This window comes from Trichomonas vaginalis, chromosome I, assembly GCF_026262505.1.
Source record: "Trichomonas vaginalis G3 chromosome I, whole genome shotgun sequence".
In the NCBI taxonomy this organism is placed as follows: domain Eukaryota; phylum Parabasalia; order Trichomonadida; family Trichomonadidae; genus Trichomonas; species Trichomonas vaginalis.
Genome location: NC_067203.1, coordinates 560,818 through 576,082, shown reverse-complemented (window position 1 = coordinate 576,082; position 15,265 = coordinate 560,818). Strand labels below are relative to the sequence as shown.

Genomic DNA, 15,265 nt, shown 5'->3' with positions numbered 1-15,265 from the left:
GCTTTGTCAAAACTTACTAACATTTATTTTGACAGTGACTTTGACTCTGACGATTGGAGCGACAGCAGCGATACTGAAGAATATGAACTATTGTGTGAAGCACAGCAATGGGAAGAGTTGCAATACTTTTGTAAGTGAGAACGTTTATTTTTACAGTAGTAAGGTGAAGTGGTTGGCGGCTTTATAAATATTTAAGGTTAAGTTGGTGTTTGTGTTTGTGTTGTAAAATATACGTTAACGGTTTTGTAAAGTGTCAAATTCACAAGTATTGCGTACGGAGGAACGCAGTGCCTCCGTACACGAGACTTGTATACTAACTTCAGTGCCTCATAGCCTGCAATTCCCATTAGAAATGGGAGAAACTTTGTCCGCATAACTGATGATGCGGACAAAGTTTCTCCCATTTCTACTTAGAATGAAAGGGCAAGAGGTATATAGGTACACTATATATCTCTTGCCCTTTCCTTCTTACCTAAAGACTTCCAATCTTATTTTTTTCCCCAATTTTTCCCCTAAATTTAAATCTTATATAATATAAATAAAATGCATAATATCAATCACAAAAATTAATGTTTATTTTTTTAATTAAAATTGCCGCGCAATTTAAGGTTTTCTGTCACTTTTTTTGTGAGCCATTTCGGTACGAAACAAATCAAATAACAGATGTCAAAAAGTCAAACATAGACATACAGAAACAAATAAGTGAAAACGAAAAGAAACTAGAATATGACAGACACACAAAGAAACTCAATGAGTTAAACGTAGAGAAAAAGAAGAAAGAAGAACAACTGAAAGAACTAAGTACAGAGGAATATGCGAAAAAAGTGTCAGAAAAAGCAGCAGAAGTAGCAAAAATGGAACAAGATGTTATAAATTTGAAAAACCATAACTACTCAATATAAAGTACTGAAAGATGAAGAGATAAAACAAAAAGCCATGAAGACATATATGGATAGCGATGAGTATAAAAAAGAAGTTGAAGCAAATGTAAAGGCAGAAAAACTTTTACAGTTGCAAAACCAAACCGTACCGTATGAAAACTTAGCACAAGAAAGTAAAAATAACGACGCAGCCATGCAAAAGGCAATGAAAAGCTCAGAATATATAAAAGCTAATAATGACTGGTTAGATGCCCAAGCCAACGCTAAAGCAGTCCAACTTATAGGGTCAATAAGGACAAAAATACAAGCGGATGAAGACAGTTCAAATGAAGCTTTAATGAATGCTGACTTTAAGAATGTCTTCGAAGCTCTTCATAGTAAGGTGAAACTAGTGAACGACTTCTCATCTGGAAAGAAACTGAAGTCTGAAGGTTTCGACAAAGAGTTAAGAGAAGTAGCACAAAATATGACGAAAATAACAGATGCAGCAACGAGACAGGCAGTTCAAAGTGCCTATGACGCCGTTAGAGCAACTGTTGTGGAAAGTCAAGAAAAAGAGTTACAACAGACCAAAACAGACCTAGTAAATGCTTTCTTAAGAACGAAAAGTCAGGTAGGACATTATGCTGCAGATGGAACATATGTGCCAGCTGGTGGAACTTATATACCACCAAACCCTCCAAGAGAAGCACCTGCACCAGGACTACCTAAAACATTTACATCGTCACATGGACACAGACATAGGCATGCACCAAAACCAACACAACAACCAACAGTTCAAAATCCAGCACCACAACAACAACCAACACAACAACCAACAGTTCAAAATCCAGCACCACAACAACAACCAACAGTTCAAAATCCAGCACAACAACAACAACCAAAACCAACAGTTCAAAATCCAGCACCACAACCAAAACCAGCACAACAACCAGCACAACAACCAGCACAACAACAACCACCTCCACAACCAGCACAGCAACCAACAGTTCAAAACCCTGCACAACAACAACCACAAACAGAGCAAGGACATAAAAGAAGTAGAGAAAAAGGAAACCAAGAATTCTTAAAAATGCTTAAGGAAGATTATGGTTACCCAGATACTCTTGACTTTAGTGACAGATATAAAGAAGCTATTAGAAAGTTCAAGGAAGGAAATACTGACCCGAACCTATTTAGCTTTATGGTTCAGCACCAAATGGGATATAATCTCAAACCTGGAAAATACAAGCTCGCTAAGGGATATGATTTAATAGCATATCATCCAAATGACATGAATGAATTTACTCCGAGATATTTGGTGTCAGAGCTAAATGATAATTCAACTCTCTTCATGAAACGCGTAAAAAATAGAGACGGAACGAAAGAAGAAAGGTTTATGAGTCAGGATGACTTAGATAAGGAACTTGTTAAAAACGGTCTCGGAATATATGAAATGCCAGCAGATGAGGTACAAGAAACTCAACAGGAAGAAGTTCAGATACAACCAGACATGGAAGAAATAGTTCAGCAACAACAGCTAGAAGAGCCTGAAGGAAACGAACAAGTCCCTCCTTTGGAAACTAACTTCACAGAACTAGATGAAGATTTGGAACAGCCGAAAAATCTTGACCCTCAACAAGAGTATGAGGTGAATATGGAATCTTTCCAAGAGTCTAAGAAAAATTCGGCTGACATAGTAGAAGAATATCGAAAAATGTTCGCCGACATACAAAAGACTCCAACATCAGATGAAAATATTCAGCATAGAATGGAAGTACTGAAAGATAATGTACACAAATACAATAATCCTTTTTACTTACGAGCATATAACGTTCAATCTTTGGCTGAACTCGGTGAAAATAAAAGGTTTAATTTCAACAAAACATATAGAAATGAAACATTGTTTAAAGTTCATTCAGAACCTAACCAATATGGAAACAAACCTACTTTTGTTTCTGCAGACTATGGAACTACAATGAGATGGGGTCATAAAGCTAATCCGGATAGGTGGTTCATAAACTTACAACCTCAATTCCAAGAAGTTGTAGACGCAATGGAAGTGAATGGTGAACCAGATATAGCTGGTATTTTCAGCGCGGCTTTAATGCCATTGAAAGATATGAAAGATGCAGATATTTTGGACCAGTATGAAATGAACATGGCTGATGGAAATATAACACCTGACGTTCTAGAACATTTATCTCAAAGAACTACACAGAACCATAGAGATGGTATATTTGGTGAAGAGTTTAGAAAGAAAGTTAGGGAGAGAGAAGGAAGAGAACCTATTGTACATGACCTTGCAAACGAAAGTTTGCAAAATGTCATAAAAACTTACTTTGCAGACAATGAACTGAGAAGGGATGAATATTTAAGAAAACTCAAATGGACAGTACCAAATGAAATGTTAGTATTGAAAAACATGTTCCTTGACAAAATAAAACCAACTACAGAAATAAATGACGCAAGCCTGAAACGTTGGGTAAAAGCTTTCCCATTCACAAAAGATATTATTGGTTACATGGAAAGAAAACCAGAATGGCTACAAAAACATATATTTGGAAACGAGCTTATTCCATATGGACAAGCTATATTTGAAGAGCTTGAACCGGAAACTCAGGAAAGAGTCATGCAAACAATAAGCGAAGACTCAAATACAAACTATGACAAAATCTTTCTAGGATATAGGTTACCTGAGATGGGCGACCAGAGCCCAAAGGCAAAAAGGACATGGGAAATTTACAACATACTAGGTGAACATGAGGCAAAGATGCAACAACTTGAAGCAGAGGGCAAGTTACCAAAAGCGACACCAAAGAAGAAGAGAAGAGTAGAACAAAGTGAAAGTAGTGAAGAAGTAACTTCATCTAGTGAAAGTAGTGGCAATGAAGGAAAAAGAAGAGTTAAAGATTCAGTTAAAAACTCAGTCAGGAAGAAAGTAAAGCTTGGTCCGAGTGGGTTCTATTATGACACATAAATCCAACTATTCTATATTTTTACCCATATGAAATGTACGCCGCTCAGAATATAACGCCAACAGTTTTGGATGCCATGAACGGAAATGTTTCCGAATGGTATAACGAATGCGACAATGCCATTAGAAGGTCAGAAATAGTTCCTGGAACTTACGAATATACAACTGCTGTTTCTTATGGAAACGTAGGTGAGTTTGGAGAAGGTTCTTCAACAACAGTAGATATTGCTTGCGACAGGTTTCATATTATTTCTATTGACAACTCATTCTTATGCGTGGAACAAGACATTGAAATAAAACCTTCTGCCAAGTTGTCTGACAAGAAAGGTTGCAATGGAATTTTCTATGTCGGATACCAATATGCTCCAGAAGTTTTCATGGGATATAAGATATATTCTAACTCTGACTTAGTTCAAACAGTAACATGGGCAAACTATGAATGGTTCGCTTTGAGAAACTCAGTACAACCACAAGCTAGAGAACAAACAGACCAGTATGCCACCATTGAGAAAATAAGAAGACTTGACCCTAACGTTCCAGGAGTTTATGTTAACCTTTCTGGACAAACTGCAGCAGCAGTAACCAAAGTAAAACTGAAACTTAGAGTTCCTTTGTCATCTTTCCTCATCTTCAGGTTTTTAAGATACTTGCCAAACTGGGCAGGAAAAATTTCTATCGAACTTACTCCAAGCAAAAATAACTTAGTCATTGCACCAACACAAGACCCATTCAGCATTACTGTAGCTGGAACTGGTGGAGCCAAGTTCTGTGACTTTTGCAAAAACAAAGTTGACTTAGACTTTGGTTTCTCAAACCTCAACACTGAAGTAAACTATTATTTCAATGCTGCTGGAGATGCTTGGGACCCAGTTAAGTTCACATGCGAAAAATTTGAATGCAAGAGAATAGAAAGCAGACTTGCAGTCTATATGTTGGACCCAGATATTTCAAATGCTTTAGCTGCCAAATATATTGCAGTTCCACTTATGTTCCCTATACACCAAATATCTGTCAAAGACTTTGCAGGTGAAGTTGGAAACCAAAATCCAGGAGCCGAAGGTGCAAGAACAGATATTGCTTTAACAACTGCAATGAAACATGCAGATACTATGTTTGTACTGTTCAGACGAACTATAAATGACTATTCTTGTTTCTACAACCCTGGTATTAAATATCATATAAACATAGATGGCAAATATTATCCAAGAGAAGAATATTCTACAGTTGAGGATATGAGGTCATACAACTTGACATTAGATGCTATGAACTTTAACAACAACTTCACAACAACCATTAACCCTGAAATGCAAAGTTCTATTATGCCATATGTGAAAGTATGGACTCATACAGGAGGTCAAAAAACTCAATATACAAATGGAGACCGTTCAAACTTTTGGCTTGGCATTCCATTTGCTGACTCAGAAGACTTTATGGGTGGTATTTCAACTGTTGGTACAGTTCAAATACAATATACTGGTGACAGAGACGGTCCAGATGAATTGAGAGCAAAGAAGTTTACAAAACCAATAGCACTTTTCACGGAAGATGCTCTTTTGAAGATTCGTTCGATGAAACCTGCTGGGGCTCCTCAGATTGGCATAACGACAGCTTCCATCGAGCAGATTTTGGCAGCAGGTCAGTAAGTTGTTCTTGAACTGACTTCTCTCCGTCAAATATTGACAGTACGCCAGTTTTGACATAATATTGTATTATAAACTTTCCTTTAGTAATATCGGTCAGTTTTGAAGTTATATTTTTGTCTGCTTCAAGAACTTTCACCATTTCAGTTATACCAACTTTCTTTGCTTTATGAAAATATTTAGGTTCAGCAAAGACTGCTATTCTATAACATTTTCCATTGTTTGTGTAAAGAACTATTCTGTCACTGTATTTGTATTGTTTGTGAGTATAAACCTTGTTTTGCTTCAATTCAATAAGATATCCGAATACGTCCATCTTTTTATTCTAAGTAAAATGTCATTTCCGAAAAATAGAAGCGTAAGTGTTTCAAAAGGTTTAATGGCGGTGGCAGATGTGAAGTTAAATTCACCAACTCAAACAAACAGTCAAAGTGTTATTGTCAATGTCAAAGACAGAGATGTTGAAATGGGGAAACCATACGAAGACAAAGATGGTATAACAATTGTTCCTGTAAAAGAACCAACATATCCTGAAGTTAACAGAGACTTAAGTTCTGTTGCAGATATTCGAAACGACTACCAACAACTGAAAGACAAACTTCAAACTCAGGAGAAGATTTGTCAAGCTTTAAGTATAATGTTAAACTTGGTCGAACACAACCCTGTAAAAGTGAACTCATATGTCATTGCACCTCATGAAGTTTTGAAAGAACTATTGAAACTTTTGACAGAGGCAGACGATATAAACATCAAAGAAATAGAACCCGACATTAGTTGCTGTGGTGTTTCATATAATGTCATTGACAAGATATACGTTATGAAAGGAGGTGAAACGTTGAACTTAAAATATAGTTTCCCAGACGTTATAAAAATATTTGACGACCACAACATTTCATTAAAATTTATTTGCTAAGTAAATGGCAGAAGACATAATGGTTTATACTATTACGACTAAAAAACCTGAGTCATATAATTCTATAACAACAAACTTACAAAGTCCTCAAGGACGATATTGTAAACTAACCTTAAACACAATGACGACTAAAGCCTGTTTTGCTCTTTTGACACCAGAAGACTTTATTGTTGTGAATGGTAAAAAATACTCCTTTGAAGATACTTACTCAGATATACCACCAACAGGTTTTGTTGACTTATTTAATACTTTAAGTACGGGTGTAACATGTGCTGCAACTAGAGCAGGTTTCATTATGTTTGGATGTCCGACTGAGTTTACTATTAATGATATGAGCTATAATACAAAACTTATTTCTGGTTTTTACTACCAACAGTTTCCTATAACAGGAAAAGGTGTCATACAAGGAATGTCTATTCCATTGACATTAAGCACACCAATCTTATATATTGTTTCAAACTTAGGTTCAAAGTGTTATTCGAATGTCGACAGAAACTATTATGACCAAAAGATACTTATGCGTATAAACAATACTTTCTCTGCTGGTTTGCCTATTGTTCATTCGAATGCAGAATTTTCAACCTTAGTGAACTCAAACACTTTGGCAAGTATAACGTTGACATTAGTTGACGCAAACTTTGTTCCTGTAAAACTTTTATGTCCTATGTATTTGTCAATGACGGCAGAAAGTTTCGAATTGGAAGATGCAACTGGTGAAAGTATTGTATTACAAGAACAACTTCAACAACAAATAGCTCAAGAACAACAAATGCAACAAATGGAACAACAAAGTCAAGAATAAAAAAATATTATTTTTTTATTTTTATAAAAATGTACAGAATAGATGTTTCAGATTTTTATGACTTCCAAGCATTCAGAAATATGTGTCCATTTCGAGACTATAACAAAGCAGTCGAGAATTTGAAACGTTTAGTCATTTATGTTGACTCTGCCCCAGAATGTTATGTCATGAAAGAATGGGATGTAGTCTTTAACAAACCAAGAGCAACAATAGTTTCAGAACAAGAATGTAGACAGAAACTTAAGAAAATAAAAGTTGTACAAGTTGGAATGAAGATGTTAGATGCTTGGGATATCTTATTGTCAAAGTTAGAAGATTTTTCAGTTCGTGGTATAAAGTTTTATACACCTTCTCCAAACTTCTATTCTATCTTCACTGGATATAAATACGAACAAGTAGAATGGAAAGAAAATATTATAGAAGCTTGGTTAGACCATGTCAAAGAAATTATATGCAATGGAAACGAAAGAGTCTATGAGTATATCTTATGTTGGTTTGCAAACATCTTACAACATCCAAGTGCTAAAAATGAAACTGCTCTCATTATAATTGGAAAACAAGGAACAGGTAAGAACACATTCTTTACAGATATCTTATGCAAACTGTTAGAAGGTTATTCGAACCCGAATATGACAAACTTAGAAAACATCTGTGGCAAGTTTAACTCCTCAATAGAGAATATGAAACTTATAGTTTGCAATGAACTTCAAAGTATAGATACAACAAAAGTTTTGAACTCAGATGCTTTGAAGAGTCTTATAACAGACAAAGTTGGAGTTGTTGAAAGAAAGTATAAAGACCAAAGAGTTTGTGAAAATGTTGCAAACTTCATTATGGTTTCAAACAATGCTGTTCCGATGAAGTTAGAAAGTTCTGACAGAAGATATGTAGTTGTCAGAACGTCAGATTCTCATATGCAAGATACAGAATATTTTGACGACTTAGCAGAAACTTTGACACCTGAGTTTTACAACCACTTGTTCTCATATTTCATGACATTAGATATTTCTAAGTTCAATCCAAGACAAATTCCACATACCGAAGAGAGACAAACATTGTTAGAAGCAAACAAGAGTGTATATGAACTGTTCATAGATGAAACTGACTTTGTGTCATTAGATGAAAGGTCTTTATATGATGAATATAAACAATATTGTCAAGAATAGGGTTATATGGCAGCTTCTAAACGTACATTCTTGGCAAATGTCAAAAGTCTTTTAGATGTTCAGAATGGTGTATATACAAAGAAAATTTTTTCTGAGTAAATTTTAAAAAAAATATTTTTTTATCCGATAGAAAAGATGACGAAATTCATCTCAGTAAACAAGTACATGTCAGGACTTAAAGAAGAACTAGACCCATTCACATATTTGAATGTTTACTTCTACCATTTTGAAAAGTCTTCATTCAGCAAAGTTTTGAACATCGAACCAGTTAAGTTTGCTATTGTGACTAAAAATGGTGCGAAATTTGAAGACTTAGACATAGAAGGTTTGTTAACAGTCAAAGAAAGTTTTGACAGAAGGTTCTCAAACCTTAAAGAAGGCAAAGCATACAAACTTGTTATACCTTATGAACCAAAGAAGACAGACGACTATGAATATTATGAGTCTAAAGTTGTAGAAGTTCAAGGTAAATTGGGTAAAAAATTTTAGAGTCTAAGCCAGTGTTTACTCCTAAAGAGGAAGAGAACATTGACATTGACCCAGAAATGTTCTAAAAATAAAATTTTATTTTTACATGTCAAATTTCTTTTTCTCTGGCTCTGGTTCAGGTTCTTTCTTCTCTTCTTCTACTTTCTTTTCTTTCTTTTCTCTCTTCTTCTTTTCTGGTGGAGTTATGTCAAATTTGGCGCAACTATATTTATGTAAAAGTTCTTTGTCCTTTAATAGCTCATCTATTCTGTTTTCTATTTCATCTTCAAGAACAGCGCATGTGTCTTCTTTGCATTCTAAGAACTTTTGTTGGACTTCATCTTTCCAATCGGCGTCATCTCTGTCAACAAGTCTGTCATTGACAAATTTTAAGACTGCTCTTTGTAATGTTTTATGGTTCTTGTCATATTCCCAGAAACAGAACTTTAGAACAAATTCACCTTTCTTGTTTACACTATGTAAGATTTTATGGTCGACAGATGTTTTGCTGTCAAAAAGTTTGTCTCGAATATAGATAGCGAAATCGCTAGACATTTTCAAAAGATAAAAATTTTAATTTTTCTAAAAATATGTTAGAAAAAAAGTTTGCTGACATTGACAAGAAATTTGAGAATGTTTTAAACAAGAACAAGAGGAAGTTAGAAAATGCTCAGATAAAACCTATACATGAAAAGTTCTTATTTGCTCAGAATGGTATAACAGGTCTAATTGCACCACCTGGGTCGGGTAAGACTTTCACTTATCTTAAAATGGCTGCACAACAACAAGAACTAGATGAGAAGAACCCATTCTATGAGTTAGTAGTCATTTGTAGTACTTCGGGTCAATTTGACCAAACCGTCAATTCGTTCAAAGATATTATAAAGAAGTCTAAGTTAGTATGTATAAAAGACTCTGAGTTGTTAGATTGGATAAAGAAGTACCAAGGAAGAGTTTTGAAGTATAATGCTATAAATGAGTATATAAATTCGAAGTTTAAAGACCCAAATGAGGAAATGCAGAGAATATTAGAGAAGAAACACTTCAGAAACAAACAGAAAGAGATAGAATACATTTCGAAGAAATTGCAATCGTACGATTGGAAAACGTACCCTCATAGGTGTCTTCTTATCTTAGATGATTTCGCCTCTCATCCTTTGTTAAAGAATAGAGAACAAGATATGTGTCGAATTCTTAAGAAGCTCAGACACTTTAACATCTCAGTTGTCATTTGTGTACAGACAGCAAAGAGTTTAAGTAAGGATGTTAAAAGAATACTTACTGACATAATACTTTTCCCCGGATTGTCCGAAGACGATTTCATGGAACTTATGAAAGAGTCCATGGCAGGTAAGTTTGACAGACATGAACTCTGGAAGAAGTATAAAGTCATACAAGACCCTTATACTTCTTTCAGAATTCATATCTACGCAAACAAAGTTCAAATTGTAAAAAGTCAAGCTTGAAAAATCTAAGTGTTTAGTCTTAGTAAGATGGTAGCTTCTTAAAGCAAATACCATTGCTGAGTTTTATGTACGTGAAGAGAAGTACAATGAATCCAATTACGAGTACAATTGCAATGACAACTAAGGCAACTATTTTTGTCTTTTGCCAGCAAGGGTACTTCTTCTCTTCCAATGGTTCGGCAGAACTATACTCACTCATGAGAAATGCCAAAACGGTTTAATAGAAAAAGTGTAATTTTTTTCATGTCCGAAGACTCGAAGGTGCAACACTTCCAAAATACCGACGAACTCAGAAGAGCAGCATGGCAGTATGTTCTTGACAACTTCTTTGAGTTCTCCAGGTACACCTTGGAAAATGCTGAAGAACTCCGACACAGAGAATTTGGAGAAATTGCGCTCCAATACTACCTTGACAAACAAAGGGTAAATTAAGACTAAAAACTTAACGTTTAAAAAGTGACATTTTTTATGAGCTCCGAGTCACCGAGAAAACTTGGTCAGATGTTAGCAGCTTACTTCCCTGAGGAGGATGGAAGCGTTACATACATAAGGCTCAAAAACAACGAACCTGGAATTGCGTACCAAATTCGCAATTACATGACCATGGAAGAGTACGAAAGGTTTCTACAAGAGAAACCAGCTCTAAACAACTCAGAAAAGAAAGAGTAAAAAGTTTAATTCGTAATTGTTTATTTTTTTACTTGTAAGGGCAAGCTGCAAGAATGAAGTCGACTATCTCAGTCTTTGTCTTGACCAGTTGGACTGCTCTTGTAAGCACGTCTGTTTTGCGGTCTCCAGCTGGTGTCTGACCTTCGTAATTGCGCATGTTCTTGAGAGCTCCAGCTGTAAATGGCTGTAAGATGAAGAGTCTCTCAGACTGCTTGAGGTAGTCTTCACGGTCACGAACCGAATCTGTGGTACGAGTCGAATTGGTCGACCTTAGGGAAGAGACTGAAAGCCTGTCGTCTTCCATTGGAGCTGTAGCATACTCTTTGCGTAAGCGGTTCAGACCTTCTTCGAAGTCTTGGTCTCTCTTCGATTGAGATTGGAATTGGAATTGCTGGGGTGGAGCTTGCTGGAACAACCAAGGGTTGGGGAAGTAAGGCATAGGCTGAGGAGGGTAGTTCGGGAAGCCTTGTGGTGGGTAGTAACCTTGAGGTGGAAATTGGTAGTAATTCGGAGGTACTTGCTGGAACTGAGGTTGCTGAGGAGACTGTTGTGGTTCTTTAGGTTCCTCTGGTTTGGGAATGGACTCGGTTGGTGGGACGTCGGACATTCGTTTGTGTCCTGTCGGACCACAACGATAAAAATCTCTGCTACTAGCAGTACTTTTACTGACAGTAGCAGTACTTTTTCTGACAGTAGCAGTACTTTTACTGACAGTAGCAGTACTTTATCGTCGAAAACCCTCTCAAATTTTCCTTTTTTTCTGCTCCTAGCAGTACTTTTACTGACAGTAGCAGTACTTTTACTGACAGTAGCAGTACTTTTTCTGACAGTAGCAGTACTTTTACTGACAGTAGCAATGGTCGAGGTCGAACCTACCGACGAGGCAATTTACCTAATTGAAATTAACGAGCTTGTTAAAGACTTCCTCAGGCAGAATGTAAAAGGCAAGCTCGTTAACGGTTGGATAACGGGAAGGGCTGCCTTGAATCTCGAGACTTCGACTGGAATTCCAATTCAAATACCAGACGGGACAGCCTTCGACGACATAAAGCAAGCAAAGAAGGAAGCCATTATAAAGTTCTTTGCCAAGCGTCCTTGGATACTACTTCCAAACAGAGAGAACCCTTTCCCAAGAATGAACCAAATTCTCAGGGGTCTCCTTCACTTCTCTGGTCAGCCGTTCTACATAACCTGTGAAGGCGACATCCAACCAATTCAATAAACATCTCATTTTAACTCACTTTTTTTATGTTTTTACTCATGTGAAGAAGAAGCCTTCTGGTAAGTTTCTTATAGCCATATACATGGCACGCTTTGAGTAAAAACATTTTTTTTTCATTTTTTGAATGAAGCAAGTTAAATTCGTCCCACACCAATCTCAATGGACCGATGAAGAGTTTCAAGCCATGGTTGAAGGTGTTGAGAACGACATAGACGGCGAACTTGAAGGAGCTCAAACCACAATTGCAACCAAAATTGCACAAGTCAAAGAAGAGATAGCTCCACTTAAAGCTACCAAAGCTACTCTTGACCTCATGGATACTTACCGTTTAGATGTCAAGAGAGGAATAAGACAATTAAAATTAAAACTCTTAAATTACGAAGCTATACTCCAGAAGTTAGCAGAAATGAGAAGACTTTACCAGAGCTACTTACATGTAAGGGACTTACCTTCAAGCAGTCCGACCAAAGATGAATTTTCTGACATTGTCCCAATTTTGTCCGAAAGTCAGCTCAGATGTTTTGAACTGCTCCCAACATATCCAGAATATGAACGTTTGCCTGAACTCTTCCGCAATCTCAAAAAACGTTTTTTGGTTCTCATGTTCGAAACTTTTATCGGAAGAGACAACAAACGTTCAGAAGAAGAACAAGATATTATTTTAAACTTGTTGTGTGACATAACTGTCATAACAAGCTTTTTGAAGTAAAACCGCCATTCTCAAACCACTTCATTTTTTCGATGTCCGAACAAGCACCGAAGCCGAACACAATAGCAGATGTCCTTTCAAGGTTACCAGACAAGCGCCCAGTTCAAATTCAAATTGCCCAATTGAAAGCTCATCTGACAAACACCATTAAGACTCTCCAAAGTAGTCTTATGACAGAGATGACCAATCTCAAAGCCGATGTCCTCATGAACCAAGCTTCCAATGAGAAATGCCTGAACAATTTCACGGAAACCTTGCGCAATTACGAGAGAGAGAACCGAGACCTTGCCAGACTCATCTACCGTTTCTTCGAAGAGATAGACGCCATCTGGAAGGTACTCGGAAAGGACAGAACATGCAACACCGTACTTCGTGAGTACCAAATTGAAGAAGGAATTGTCGAGGAAGAAGAGGAAGAAGAGAAACACGAAGAAGTTCCTGAAGCCGCTACATGGGCAACCCTTGTTGCCGATGACGGTTACGAAATTTCCCAACCCTACCCATACCAAATCCGTAACAAGGAGACAGGCAAGGTTCTTACCCCAGTCCTCAACAACTTGGGACACTTGAACCTTAACCTTCGGAATCGCGGTTCAATCTCCATGGGCAAGCTTGTCGCAATTCAATGGGTTCCAAATCCAGGCAAGAAGACGAAGGTCAGACACATTGACGGTGACAAGCTCAACAACCGTAAGGAGAACCTCGAGTGGTTCTAAGAGTAAAAAAATTATTTTAGGGGGAAACCCCAAGTAAATTTAAGTGTTTAGTTGGATAAGTAGGCACTATTAATGGTAATTTGGAAAATTAGCTCCCGACCTTTGAATTGGGCTCTTTCGTTATCCCAGTTGCGTAGGAGGTCGTCCCAGAGGAGTTGGTAGAATTGCCAATTCAAGGACGATTTGTCCTCCCAGGCATTGAGGATGTACTGCTCGTAGAGTCTCATGACCTCTGCCTTGCACCAGACACCCTCTCCCTTGGAACGTAAGGCTTCTTCGAGGTGCTCGAATGCGATTGGCTGCTTGACCATCCAAAATGACACTTTTTGTCCGTTTGGTCAATGTTTGTGTCTCGTGCCATAGTCGACGAAAATACAGACAAACAGGTTATATATGAGTTTGAGACCAAGAATGGTGTAACTCGACCTGTCCGATTCAAAGACTCCGAGGGCGACCATGAAATTAAACGGAAATTAGCTAGGAAGGAATATAAAATGGACTGGTTGCCACCACCTCCACCACCACCACCTCCACCACCTTTACCTGTTCCTCAAGTAAATAAGCCTTTCCCGTTCCCAAGAATTCCCACATTTTAATTCAAATTCGAATAAAAACGTTTTTATTTCATGCAATGTTTTATTTCTGTGCCGTCTTCAAGTATGCCCCAGTACTTACGCTTGGAGAGGACATGAACTTCGGTGAAAATTTTGTCCAATTTGAATTGACCCATCTTTTCACCGACTAAACCCATTTCAATGAGTTTGTTATAGCCTTCTTCGTTCGTCATGAGTGCGTCAATGTTCTCATAGTAAACCTTGACTTTCGATTTGACTTCCGAGAAGAACTCATTGTAGTTGTCAAGGACTGCCTTTGCGAACTGAGGGTAAGACCAATGTTCGACAATAGGTTTTAATGTGGTTACTAAGCCACTTTGACCTTGAGTGAATTCGTACTTCAAAACAAAAGGAGAAAACCTTTCAACAAAGTTGTCGACCTTCTCATAATGTTTACTCTTCATCTCTTGAGGTTTCTTAATGGAATATCCCCATGTCGAATTCATAAGCAATTTGAGTGTCATTGCAAGTTTGGGGTTTGAAGCTTTCCTAATATCATACAGTTGTTGTATGACTTTTCCAACTGTATAGTTCCTTCCCGGGAACTCACCATCTTCGTTTGTAATTCCAGTCGGAATATATTGGACAAACCTCATGTATGCAGCGTTAAGGTCGACATAGTATATCTTTTCATCTGAGTCGAACTTGTCGCAACCAATTGGTCCAGTTTGTGGAAATTCAAGTGAGTCTCTTATCTTCTGAGAAACTTCTCCTGTTATCTCATAAACATCGTCGAAGCAACCTGTTTCATATAAAACCTTCTGACCTAACTCAGATGCTCTCCAATACAATTTGACGTCAATTGGATGTCTCAATGGAAGTTTGTTTATAGCATCTTGAAGTTCTTGCAACCTCATTGGAAGTTCTTCTGGTTCAGGTTGGTATCCGAACATACCAACCCCTTGTGGAACCGTGTACTTCTTTTGTACTAGAACTTTGTCTGGAACAACTTTTGGTCTTGCTAACAATGAAAAGCTTGTTTCGTCTTTTGGTACAAAAGTTTCTGTCAGCTTGTCATCTGGAATTGGTTCCAACAAACCTTT

General features: G+C 37.2%; 17 protein-coding genes and 1 pseudogene across 18 annotated transcripts, besides 3 other annotated features; 14 read left to right on the top strand and 4 right to left on the bottom strand.

Annotated features, from left to right (window-relative positions):
• Positions 1-319: part of a mobile genetic element that runs on past the window's edge.
• Positions 320-469: a mobile genetic element.
• A 100-nt stretch (positions 470-569) lies between these two features.
• Positions 570-1,404, top strand: TVAGG3_0902970 (annotated as a pseudogene). The gene has a single exon. A coding segment is annotated over exon 1 (835 nt).
• A 138-nt stretch (positions 1,405-1,542) lies between these two features.
• On the top strand, positions 1,543-1,951 carry TVAGG3_0902960 (protein of unknown function, DUF4106 family; the record flags this gene model as incomplete). Its single annotated transcript, XM_051251418.1, has 1 exon — positions 1,543-1,951. A coding segment is annotated over one exon (409 nt), but the record flags the coding sequence as incomplete, so codon positions are not given.
• A 365-nt stretch (positions 1,952-2,316) lies between these two features.
• On the top strand, positions 2,317-2,511 carry TVAGG3_0902950 (protein of unknown function, DUF4106 family; the record flags this gene model as incomplete). Its single annotated transcript, XM_051251417.1, has 1 exon — positions 2,317-2,511. A coding segment is annotated over one exon (195 nt), but the record flags the coding sequence as incomplete, so codon positions are not given.
• A 270-nt stretch (positions 2,512-2,781) lies between these two features.
• Positions 2,782-15,265: part of a mobile genetic element that runs on past the window's edge.
• TVAGG3_0902940 (protein of unknown function, DUF4106 family) lies at positions 3,268-3,840 on the top strand (the record flags this gene model as incomplete). The annotated part of the gene is made up of 1 exon (XM_051251416.1): positions 3,268-3,840. The coding sequence occupies one exon, from the start codon at positions 3,268-3,270 to the stop codon at positions 3,838-3,840; it is 573 nt and encodes a 190-aa protein (XP_051076990.1).
• TVAGG3_0902930 (uncharacterized protein) lies at positions 3,873-4,373 on the top strand (the record flags this gene model as incomplete). Its single annotated transcript, XM_051251415.1, has 1 exon — positions 3,873-4,373. A coding segment is annotated over one exon (501 nt), but the record flags the coding sequence as incomplete, so codon positions are not given.
• Positions 4,767-5,480, top strand: TVAGG3_0902920 (protein of unknown function, DUF4106 family; the record flags this gene model as incomplete). Its single annotated transcript, XM_051251414.1, has 1 exon — positions 4,767-5,480. The coding sequence occupies one exon, from the start codon at positions 4,767-4,769 to the stop codon at positions 5,478-5,480; it is 714 nt and encodes a 237-aa protein (XP_051076988.1).
• Positions 6,800-7,192, top strand: TVAGG3_0902910 (uncharacterized protein; the record flags this gene model as incomplete). The annotated part of the gene is made up of 1 exon (XM_051251413.1): positions 6,800-7,192. The coding sequence occupies one exon, from the start codon at positions 6,800-6,802 to the stop codon at positions 7,190-7,192; it is 393 nt and encodes a 130-aa protein (XP_051076987.1).
• On the top strand, positions 7,873-8,358 carry TVAGG3_0902900 (uncharacterized protein; the record flags this gene model as incomplete). The annotated part of the gene is made up of 1 exon (XM_051251412.1): positions 7,873-8,358. The coding sequence occupies one exon, from the start codon at positions 7,873-7,875 to the stop codon at positions 8,356-8,358; it is 486 nt and encodes a 161-aa protein (XP_051076986.1).
• On the top strand, positions 8,494-8,847 carry TVAGG3_0902890 (protein of unknown function, DUF4108 family; the record flags this gene model as incomplete). Its single annotated transcript, XM_051251411.1, has 1 exon — positions 8,494-8,847. One exon carries the CDS (start codon positions 8,494-8,496, stop codon positions 8,845-8,847), a length of 354 nt encoding a protein of 117 aa, XP_051076985.1.
• Positions 8,929-9,381, bottom strand: TVAGG3_0902880 (uncharacterized protein; the record flags this gene model as incomplete). The annotated part of the gene is made up of 1 exon (XM_001297521.2): positions 8,929-9,381. The coding sequence occupies one exon, from the start codon at positions 9,379-9,381 to the stop codon at positions 8,929-8,931; it is 453 nt and encodes a 150-aa protein (XP_001297522.2).
• TVAGG3_0902870 (protein of unknown function, DUF4106 family) lies at positions 9,597-10,292 on the top strand (the record flags this gene model as incomplete). The annotated part of the gene is made up of 1 exon (XM_051251410.1): positions 9,597-10,292. The coding sequence occupies one exon, from the start codon at positions 9,597-9,599 to the stop codon at positions 10,290-10,292; it is 696 nt and encodes a 231-aa protein (XP_051076984.1).
• On the top strand, positions 10,761-10,961 carry TVAGG3_0902860 (uncharacterized protein; the record flags this gene model as incomplete). Its single annotated transcript, XM_051251409.1, has 1 exon — positions 10,761-10,961. One exon carries the CDS (start codon positions 10,761-10,763, stop codon positions 10,959-10,961), a length of 201 nt encoding a protein of 66 aa, XP_051076983.1.
• Positions 10,990-11,568, bottom strand: TVAGG3_0902850 (uncharacterized protein; the record flags this gene model as incomplete). Its single annotated transcript, XM_001297519.2, has 1 exon — positions 10,990-11,568. The coding sequence occupies one exon, from the start codon at positions 11,566-11,568 to the stop codon at positions 10,990-10,992; it is 579 nt and encodes a 192-aa protein (XP_001297520.2).
• On the top strand, positions 12,497-12,835 carry TVAGG3_0902840 (uncharacterized protein; the record flags this gene model as incomplete). Its single annotated transcript, XM_051251408.1, has 1 exon — positions 12,497-12,835. A coding segment is annotated over one exon (339 nt), but the record flags the coding sequence as incomplete, so codon positions are not given.
• TVAGG3_0902830 (HNH endonuclease family) lies at positions 12,925-13,608 on the top strand (the record flags this gene model as incomplete). The annotated part of the gene is made up of 1 exon (XM_051251407.1): positions 12,925-13,608. One exon carries the CDS (start codon positions 12,925-12,927, stop codon positions 13,606-13,608), a length of 684 nt encoding a protein of 227 aa, XP_051076981.1.
• On the bottom strand, positions 13,656-13,919 carry TVAGG3_0902820 (uncharacterized protein; the record flags this gene model as incomplete). Its single annotated transcript, XM_051251406.1, has 1 exon — positions 13,656-13,919. The coding sequence occupies one exon, from the start codon at positions 13,917-13,919 to the stop codon at positions 13,656-13,658; it is 264 nt and encodes an 87-aa protein (XP_051076980.1).
• Positions 13,950-14,204, top strand: TVAGG3_0902810 (uncharacterized protein; the record flags this gene model as incomplete). Its single annotated transcript, XM_001285609.2, has 1 exon — positions 13,950-14,204. One exon carries the CDS (start codon positions 13,950-13,952, stop codon positions 14,202-14,204), a length of 255 nt encoding a protein of 84 aa, XP_001285610.2.
• Positions 14,228-15,115, bottom strand: TVAGG3_0902800 (DNA/RNA polymerases family; the record flags this gene model as incomplete). The annotated part of the gene is made up of 1 exon (XM_051251405.1): positions 14,228-15,115. The coding sequence occupies one exon, from the start codon at positions 15,113-15,115 to the stop codon at positions 14,228-14,230; it is 888 nt and encodes a 295-aa protein (XP_051076979.1).